Consider the following 10,804-nt stretch of genomic DNA (forward strand, 5'->3'; position numbering starts at 1 on the left):
CCCCACAGTGATCAGTGATTGCCTGGGAGCAGCTGGGGGAAGTGTGACCTCACGTCTTAGCAGGGATGAATCCGAGGGGACAATGGCTGACCTGTCAGTTCACTGTGTCTCCCACTGCAGATTCTCTGCAGAGATACTGGCGGGGGCACCTGGATGGCTCAGTCAGCTGAGCAGATGCTAACTCTTGATCTCAGTTCAGGTCTCGATCTCAGGGTAGTGAGTTCAAGGCCCATACTGGGTGTGAAGCCTAGTTTTTAAAAAGTACCCCCACGGCTGCTACGTATAGCTTATTGTGAGTGGTATATTTTGAAGTGTGGATGCCTCTGAGGATGTTCGCGTACAAACTCTTGCTCAGATATCTGCATTTTAAACTTGATGGCAAATTATGAGATAAACCTTGCATTGCACATGTGAGAGATTTGGACAGAGGAGGAATTAGGGGCCTCTGATAAACGCATAAGACTCTAAAGACTTCCAAGGAAGAAAGAAAACAGTCTCCCACCTTTCCCTTCCCAGTCCTGAAGCATCTCCTCATAAAGCTCTTCATTAAGTCAAAGTATGTCACATGACAGTCAGGTAACTCTTAACTAAACAGTGCCATTCCTACAGAGAATGAAGTTTGGGAATAGAGTATCCAACTTTTTCCCATACCAACCAATTTTACAGAGTAAGTTCCATGTCTCAACTCAGTCTTGCTGCACTGTTCGGGTACAACCACAATGTGTTCCCGATGGAGGGGGCACTCAACAACTTGAGAAAACTCAAACTTTCCGTTCGAGCCAGCCTCAAATAAAAGTAGGATGTCTCTGGAAAATTTATTTATGTGTGTGGTATGTATGTATGTAAGTATGTGTGGAGTCAGGCTACATTATAAATAATAAGCGTTTTTGAATAAATGCTTGAGAAAAATACATTAGAAATACGCGGGGTTTTTTTTGTTTTCTGTGGTGTGTATGTTTTCTGATCATAGCCCCAGGGGAGAAGGCGAGCCGTGTCTAAATCAGTTAGGCTGCTGTGAAAACACACCGTAGGCCGGATGGCTTAAACAATAAATACTTATTTCTCACAGTGCTAGAGTCTGGAAGTCTGAAATCGGGATGCCATCATGGTAGAGCTCTTGGTGAGGACGTCCTCCCTGGTTTCTAGACAACAGGCACCTTCTTGCTGTATCCTCACACAGCAGAGAAAGCGAGCTAGCTCTCTGGTCTCTTCTAAGGACAGTAATCCCGTCATGAGGGCCTCACGTAAACCTAATCACCTTCCAAACGTCCCATCTCCAAACACCATCACATTGGAGGTTAGAGTTTCAACACATAAACCTGAGGGGTGTGGGAGACAACATTCGGTCCATAGCAGGCGGGAACAACGGAAGAGAAGGGGCATGGAAATGTCTTAGTGTTCTTAAGGGTATCTTAGAGAAGAAGGCACACCTGAGGGGACGCCTTGTCTTCAGCCTCCGAATTGTCACAATTACTGAAGCTCACTCTGTTTTTGGTTTTGTTTGTTTGTTTGTTTGTTTTTTCTTTAACCTACAGGAGCCAAGGGTGTGAAGTAAATGAGCAAGGGAGACCTGAAGAAGCATTGCTGAATACATGTGGAGGGATGGACACTGTGACAAATTTGAGAGGACTTGGCCCATTTAAATAGGACAGTGGCAGTGTAGCTTCTGTCTCATGAGAATGTAGTTTTGCCATATCCCGTAGTGCTTAAAGGTGATAGAGTAGCGTAGGTTCTCATGTGATGTCTTCTTATGATTGAATGTTGGCTTAAAAAGATCTAGAAAACACTCTTTAGTCCAAACAAACAGGGCTACAAACCAGTCTTATTTCACAGGCCACTAAATATCAGCCTTTCCTCTGCTGTGATGACTTTCCCAAAGATATTTATAGTACAATGGCTTGGAAACATTTAAAGGGAAAAACTCTGGCAAGTTAAATTTTCAGACTAAAGAAAGGGGAAGATATTGGACACTGTGCCTCCTCGGTGCCCCCCAAATGTCAAAGGTACACTAGGCCCCGTTTCGACTACGTCCAAGACTAATTCTGATTAGAAAACACGGTCTAAATGAACACTTTGATTTTCTGCAAGAAGCACGTCCATCTTCTGTAATAATTTTATTTCGCAACACATACAAAAGCGCACAGTTGTTCTTTTGGTAAGTACTCCAATTTTATTTAAGAAGTAAACCTCTTGGCTTAGAGGAGCTTTTCCCCAGCTGATGTATTATAAGAATGACAAGCCTTCCGGGCTCACCTTGGACCTCACATTTGGCTGGTCATGGACTGCATGCGCTGTCAGTCACCACCCCTAATTTGAGAGCGACCAGTATAAAGGAAAAAAGTAATTATCTGTTCGGGGCCTGATTCTATTGCTTAACTGCTTGAATGGCTCCAGAAAATTCCACCGGGAACCACAGGCACAGAGTGCGAGAGCATCTCGTCTTTTCTGTTGAAAAGTTAAAATAGGGCATCTTATCACCATGGTTACAGAGTTCTGGGGGTAGTCCTGGTCCCTTACTAACCAAAAAGATCAGTTAAGTGACCAACAGGGAATCTGAACGGCGGCTGCACTGACATGCCGGTAACAGCAAAGGAGCCCACAGGCAACCTGAGGCATCTCGGAACTGACATGTGCCTTCACATATCAGGGGAAAAAGTCTTAAATGTGTTTTCCACTGTGTCTAAATGTAAATAGTGGTGGGAATTTGTGTGTGCTTTAGCAACGAATTCGAAGTTACAAGACTCATTATAAATAGATGGAAGGATAATTTGCATTAATACTCATTACGTGAATTTAAGATTAACAAAATTAAATTGAATCTGAGAGAAGCAAAATGTACAGTCTTCCCGAAAAAGTAGAAACGAAAACAAATGTGCCTATTCCGTTAACACCGAATATCGGGTGTTAGTGTTGGGTATCTTCTACGCAATAGACCTAGTGTTGGATGTGGTGGCTCATACAGCCATGAGAGGCAATATCCTCACTGCAAATTGCTCCTAAGCTAATCAGAGATTTGTGATGGAAAAATTATTAGCCAGCATAACAAGTGCTAGGTAAATGTTATCTATAAATTGTTAGAGGGCCCAAGAGGCAAGAATAATTGTTTGGGGGAATGCAGGGAAGCTTCCAAGTGGAAAGGGCATTGGGGCAGGTTGTAGATGGTGGGCAGGTGAGAGCCTGTGCAAAGGTCCAGCTATGAAAGGGCGCCACCTATAGGCAGTGACAGTAAGAACCCCGTTGCAACTAGAGTTCTGGAAGTCCATGAGGAGGGCAGGGGAAGTCATTTGAAGCCAGAATCGGCAAAGCCTTTCATACTAGATTTAATACTGTAGGCGACAAGGAGCCAGTTGGACTTTAGTCGGAAAGCAAGATGATCAGACTTGATCTCAAAAGTCTCCCCAGCCGCCATAGGGAGAACCAGAATAGTTACAAACCTATAGGAAATATAAAATGAGCATACTGCCCTGATGTGATGTGCCAGCTTTTGTGTTGTTCAAAGCATTCTTCTTTTATTATATATGTATTCGTAAGAAAAATTTCTGAAAATATACAGATCAATTTTACAGTAGACTGTATCCATATCCCCAAGGATTTTGTGTATCACATCTCATGTGATACCATTGTATAGTCTCTAATAAGAGAATGGGCTTAATTAATCACGTTTTCAGAATTCAGAGACCCAAAGATTTGTTCATTTGACTCTCATGCGTTTTGCATTTCAGAACTTTGAAACTATGTCCCTGCACAGAGCTCAAAGAAGTTTGGGATTATTTTAAAAACTGACAAAAGAAAAAAAAAATATCCACAGCATTCACTTGGAAAGAAATTAATTCTGGCATCCATAATGTATTCTTAGGAAAAAAATTGCAGAAAAAGAAAAGCTATGCTATAGAATAAAAAGAGGATAAATTCAACAACAACAAAAGGGACTCCTGTATTGTACCTCATTCCCTGGGTAACAGGAAATATTTCTTACCTTCCTCCTCTACCACCCTGACGAGTCATGAAATCCAGACACGAAACCTAGACATTTAATCACAGCTACATTCACCACTAATCATCAATAGACGCAATCCCGGTAGCTTGTGTCAACCATGGGAGCCCCGGGCAAAAAGAATCCTCAAGAGTAACAGGAATAAGACTTCACTCAGAGCCCTGTAATAATTTCCTGCTGAGTCCACAAGAGAAGGTAACTGAATTTAATTTGTGAAAAAAGACGACTGTGACCATATATCCAAGAAACGTGCTAATCATCCACATTATCTATTGTATCTATTGTAATAATACAATACCCCATACTCCCCATTTTACAGGTGAGAGAACAGCCCTAGAGAAACTAATGTTCCTTAAGTCACATAGCTGGTAAGTAGCCCAAATAGGATTGGACCCATGACTTCTTGATTCTAAAGCTGGTGCTCTCATTTGAGGAGAGCTACAAGGAGGAATTCAAGTGCCAGCTGAGTAAGACGAGTGAATTCCATAGTTTTTAGGAGACAGAGTCCCCCCTGTCTGGGCTGAAGGGTCCAGGAAGACTTCCTGGTGAGGGTGGCATTTGACCTGAGTCTTATGTACTGGACAAGTCAAAAGATGATGGAAACCCATTCCAGGTTTGAATTTAATAGCAAACGTGAAAAGATATAAATCTATAAGTGACATTAAGACATAAATTTGTACCTAATTATCCGCTCAGTAAACGTATTATGCACCCATTATACGTCAGATACAAATAGTGGAGATCGGGTGGTGAACAAGAAGGTTGTGTGAGGACAACTATGTTCCTTTAAAAAATTTTTTATTTTTTTATTTTTTTATTTTATTTTATTTTTTTATTTTTGGGACAGAGACAGAGCATGACCAGGGGAGGGTCAGAGAGAGGGAGACACAGAATCAGAAACAGGCTCCAGGCTCTGAGCCATCAGCCCAGAGCCCGACGCGGGGCTCGAACTCACGGACCGCGAGATCGTGACCTGGCTGAAGTCGGACGCTTAACCGACTGCGCCACCCAGGCGCCCCCCTTTAAAAATTGTTTTAAGCATCCCTGCCTTTCAGGGTTACTAGGTTAACTAATATAACTACAGCAAGGAGTTGGTAGAGAAGAAAAATAAGACAAGGCTGTCAATGCAATTTAGAGTGAAAGTTGTGGGATAACAAATTTGTAATTATGATGGCTCTTTTCATGTCACACCTCAATATAAAACAATTTTGATGTGGCTTACAAAGATACTATGGTAAACAGAATGAAATGTAAAACTCTGAGGAAATTGGGATGAAGAAAGAAACGTATAAAAAATAAGATGAAGTCGGAGTAAAGTCAGTCAAAAAGTTGAATACTTACTGGAAAGGGCTATACATTTGGCTTCATATTTTCTATACTTTCTAAACTCCCCCTCCCCAAATCATCAGTTATGATTCCATAAGACAAAACAACTATTCAATTAAAAAATGAAACTTAAGGGCACCTGGATGGCTCAGTAGGTTAAGCATCCGACTCTTGATATCAGCTCAGGTCACCATCTTGGCTCAGTTCATGATCTCGCTTTTGTGAGATCAAACCCCATGTTAGGCTCCATGCTCTGTGTGAAGCCTGTTTGGGATTTTCTCTCCTTCTCTCTGCTCCTCCCCAGCTCCCACACACACCCTCTCCCTCTCTCTCTCTCTCTCAAAATAAATAAGCATTAAAAAAAAATAATGAAATTTAATTTAATTTCTGATAGCAGGAATAAGACTAGCTAACCTTTATTGCTTATCATTTGCAATTAGAATATGGGGCTTAATTAATTTATATGTATTTTCTTGCTTGGTGATCATAAAAACTTCAGGCAATAGGTACTATCGTAGTCTGCATTTTATAGAGAAGAAACTATGCCTTAGGGAAATTAAATAAATTTCCCCAAAGCACCTAACCAATACGTGAGACTGGCAGTCTCGGGTCGAGCAAACTCTTTATTACCCCAGACCCAGGAACTGAACTGCTAGGTCATATCTGAAATAAGTTTTCCGCGTAAGTCATCAAGAAAATAGAGCAAGCAGTGAAGCACAGTGCATCTCATTTTTCAGTGAGCATATAAACCACCTGGGGATTTTAAGCTACAGATTTTGATTCCACAGATCTGGGGTGGGTCTTGGGGTTTCTAACCAGCTCTCCAGAGATATTCATGTCGTTGGTGCAGACCACACTGCGACTCGCAAAGCTGTAGCAAATAATATTTCTACAGGTTCCGGGGGGTTATATATTACAGCATCTCTCAAAGGAAATGGATGGCCTATAACCAAAGCATTTCAAGAAAAGCATCATTTTTAAAAAGCAAAATTAGGGGCGCCTTGGTGAATCAGTTGGTTAAGTGTCTGACCCTTGATGTCAGCTCAGGTCATGATCTCGTAATTCTTGGGGTCAAGCCACATGTCGGGCTCTGTGCTAACAGCATGGAGCCTACTTGGAATTCTCTCTCTCCCTCTCTCTCTCTGCCCCTCCCCTGCTTGTGCTCTCTCTCTCTCTCAAAATACATAAACATTAAAAAAAAAAAAAAAAAGCAAAATTATGCAAGGAATGTACTACTGGAACGGTTTGGCCTAACCAAGAAATTTAAAGTATCTACAGAAAAAAAAAAATGCGTATTCTATTAATAATATACCTTATGGTCATACTAGTCTGTATTTAGTTGCAACAAAACTGTAATGAATCCCTGCAACTAGAGACAGGTACTGATGACTAGATCTCAAGGAGATGGGTGTTCAGTGCTAATTACACATATGGCTCTGGTTTACTTCGAGAAAGCAAAAAGGGCCAAAGCAGAGGGAGGCTCAAAAGGGAAATGGCCTCAGATTTTCGGGCCTAGAAAACTGATTTTGGTAAAATAACTGCTACATGGCAACATCCAACATCAAGAACCTCTCTTTTTCAATTAACAAAGGATGGGAGAGAGCTTCTGAGACGACTGTTTCACAGCCTACCATTTTATAACAAAATTGCATCCGTTCAATTGCTATTTTGCTTTTAAGTTCAAACCTGTTGCCAAGGAAACGTCAATATCTAAGCACGTTCAAGGCAAATCTTTCTTCCTGTTTTTGAAGTGCATCAGTAGCAAGGTAACAGCAAGTTATAGCGTTTCACTAATCCAGGAGTTAGTTGGATTTAATCCCAATCACTGTAGCCTTGATAAATCAGGTGGACCTTCTCCTGCCTCCGTTTCTTTACCCATAAAGTGACTATGATTATACTGTTGTACTCTCTCACAACTTACTTCTGTGGCATAGTCCCTTTATCTAACGGACGCTTTGTCATCTTACGATGCGTGGTCAGGAATCTCCAGATTCAAAGGCTTCTGTGTGTTTACGCTGGGAAGGAAGGGGACTAAGAACCCGCATTTTCTCTTCAGGAACGCAAAGTCAATACTCAACTTGCCAAAAGGAACTAAAGCAATGTGAGAGCAGAAGGAAATGTTTATTGTTTTTCTTCCAAGTTTTACTTAAATTCCAGTTAGTTAACATACAGTTGCAGGTATAAGATTTAGTGATTCATGACTTCCTTACAAAACCCAGTGCTCATAACAAGTGTCCTCCTTAATGCCCATCACCCATCTAGCTCAACACCCTCCAGCAACCTTCAGTTTGTTCTCTGTAGTTTAGAGTCCGGTTTTTGGTGTGCCTCCCTCTTTCCCCCCACCCCCCATGTTCACCTGTTACATAGAATGAAGTTTTTAAAAATCCCATCCCTGCAACCATTACGTGGTTCAGGTTTCTCAGTTTCATGGCGCTTCAGAACTAAAAGCCAAGGAAAGCCTCAAGCTGAGGTGTGTCTAACAAGGTTCTTCTGGGTCACTGGTTCCTAGGTGGAAATTCTCATGAATGGACAGATTCAGGTAGCATGCCTCGGAAGCTTATGCAATTTGAAGGCTCTTTCTAGAAACAAATGCAAACTTGTGACTCCCAAAACAAGTACAAGTGTATCAAGGAATAAGAAAAGAAGTCACAACAAATAACGAATTGAAAACTGACAAACACTGTCAACATCCAGAAAAATAACGTAATTTTATTAACTTCCTGACACACCTTCTATTAGCCTTTTTTTTTTTTTACTGTTCTTTGCACTTCATGCCCTTTGAGCAACTTTTTGTATGACAATTATTTTATAATTTCCATAGAGAGAATGGACTTCAGTATCTCCGGAAGCAAGTTTGTTCAAAATATATCGATAGTGTAGAGAAGCCTCTTTCAACGTCACGGCTCCTTACTCATAACTTCATATAAATTTTTAAGATTGTGGTCAGTACTGGGAAGGCTTTTATCAAGTGTTTCAACATGTGAGTTCTAGGGCTTGGGGAAATTTTCTACCAGTTACATCGAGTTGAGTACCCAGCCACATGCCTCTGACGCTGGGTACAATGCACACATTCAGCAGCTTGACCACACCTCTGACCTCGCACCTAAGCAAATCACCGTGGGAGCTGCTTTTTCTAGAAGTCATTCCAACACCAAGACAGCTAGCGAGCAGTAACCCACTTGTGTAGAAGTGTGAGTCAAATGTATCCCATAAACCCAAACAAAACAGATTCCCAGACTCAACGTTCCCATCACTGAAACCCAAAAATGCCTCCAGTGCCCCCATGCCAGTTGATGGGAGGGCATGCGATAGAAAGCAAGTCAAAATGGGAGAAAGTGATCCTAGCCAACTGCAGTTAAAATATCTTATTGTGACTACAAAATATCTTCCTTTGACTCCCTGCTAGTGAGGCCCTGAAGCGTAAACAGCATTTGCTTCATTGTAAGTCCACTTCTGACAGAAAATGGCTCTTCTCTCATTTTCTCATGCCAGGCAACTTTAATATACTCACCATCAGTTTGGCACTTCGTGCAAAGAGTTGTGCCAGGTGCCTTTTTGTTTTTAAGTTTATTTATTTTGAGAGGGAGAGTGAGAGCATGAGCAGGGGATGGGGTACAGAAAGAGGGAGGGAGAGAAAGAATCCCAAGCAGGCTCCACACTGTCAGTGCGGAGCCTGATGCAGGGCTCGATCCCATGACCATGAGATCATGACCTGAACTGAAATCAAGAGTCAGACACTTAACCGACTGAGCCATCCAGGTGCCCCTGTGCTATGTGATGTTTTAAACATTAGTTCATGATGAGGCGCCTGGGTGGCTCAGTCAGTCAAGTATCTGACTTTGGCTCAGGTCATGATCTCGAAGGATCTCGCGGTCTGTGAGTTCGAGCCCCAAGTCAGGCTCTGTGCTGACACTTCAGAGCCTGGAGCCTGCTTCGGATTCTGTGTCTCCCTCTCTCTCTGCCCCTGCCCCGCTCATGCTCTGTCTCTCTCTCTCTCTCTCTCTGTCAACAATAAGTAAACATTAAAAAAAAAAAAAATTAGGTCTCTTGCTGCAGCAACGGGAGTGGGAGCACCAGTCGCCGGGCTCGAGGTGGAACTCCACAGATCCCTTTAAGAAAAGGGCAGACAAGCCAGACATGGGGGAAATCGCCAGCTTGGATAAGGCCAAGCTGAAGAAAAGGGAGACGCAGGAGAAGAACACCCTGCCGACCAAAGGGACCATTGAGCAGGAGAAGCGGAGCAAAATTTCCTAAGAACCTAAAGGATTCCCCACCCCCGTCATCTTTGAGACACCCTCGTCGTGGAGGAAGAAGAGCCACCTGCAAGGTGGACACGAGCGACAAGCTGCACCGTGAACCCGGGCCCTCCGTGCCGATGCCACCGGCCTGCGGGTCTCTGCGGCCACCGGCCCCAATCGGACTGCCAAATTCTCCAGTTTGCCCTGGGATATCATAGCAAATTATTTGTATGATTCGTGAAATTAAAACACAACTCGTGGCAAAAAAAAAAATTAAACATTAGCTGCTGTCACCCTCACAACAAACTGGGGGCCAGTTATTGCACAGCTGAGGAAACTTGGGCTCTGAAAGGTGAAGCCATTTTGTTCAAGGTTGCAAAACTAGCACAATCCTTGCCAAAGCCGGTACACGTGCAAGTGTGCGATCTTGTTTTCCTGAGAGAAAAGCATGAGCTTAAGGCAGAAGAACAAGAGGGTTTACTATGCTTTCTTTAGCACCAGCAAAACAAACAAAAAAACATGGAGAGATCTCAAAGTCTCATCAAGAAGTTCAAGTGCTGCGTCAATACCTTCTAGTAGTAAGTTGGACCCTAGGCTGAGAATCCAAACAATTCACTCAGGGGCACCAGGGTGGCTCAGTCGGTTCAGCGTCTGACCCTTGATTTCAACTCTGGTCAAGATCTCAGGGTTTGTGAGTGCCAGCGCCCCCCATCCCAGGAGACCCCACGTTGAGCTCCAGGTTGACAGTGGGGAGCCTGCTTGGGATTCTCTGTCTCTCTGCCTCTCTCTCTCTCTCAAAAATTAATAAGTAAACATTAATTTTTTTTTCAAAAAAATAGTTCATTCAGACATTAGTGCTGCCTTTGGGTAACTTGTGTAAACCATTCACCAACAGTTGAACTCCGTTTTTATCATATGCCAAATAACACTTTCCAGTAAATTTTAAAGTACCTTATTTTCATCTTTGAATCAAGATCCAATGAACCTTACTAAATAACATATATAAGGCCTGATTTGATATTTCTTACCAGAGCTGTCTATATAGATTGTACCCTAGAAGAATCTGGGTAAGTAAAGCATGATTATAATAAAATTATTCTGCTTAAACTACCGGTTATAATTCTCTTCGGTTTCCTGGCTAAGCTTACATCCATTATCCCAGGAAATCCTAGAGTGACGTCTTCCCACCAAAACCCTGGCTCTACTCAGACCACTGAAAGCCACTTACTCATTATTTAGGTTTGCA

General features: G+C 42.4%; 1 protein-coding gene across 1 annotated transcript; it reads left to right on the top strand.

Moving 5' to 3' along the window:
- The first annotated feature begins 9,368 nt into the window (after nt 1-9,368).
- Nucleotides 9,369-9,831, top strand: LOC122468160 (thymosin beta-10-like). The gene has a single exon (XM_043554583.1). It carries the CDS (start codon nt 9,458-9,460, stop codon nt 9,572-9,574), a length of 117 nt encoding a protein of 38 aa, XP_043410518.1. The 5' UTR covers nt 9,369-9,457; the 3' UTR covers nt 9,575-9,831.
- The last annotated feature ends 973 nt before the right edge of the window (nt 9,832-10,804 follow it).

This window comes from Prionailurus bengalensis, chromosome B1 (genome assembly GCF_016509475.1).
Source record: "Prionailurus bengalensis isolate Pbe53 chromosome B1, Fcat_Pben_1.1_paternal_pri, whole genome shotgun sequence".
Taxonomy (NCBI): Eukaryota; Metazoa; Chordata; class Mammalia; order Carnivora; family Felidae; genus Prionailurus; species Prionailurus bengalensis.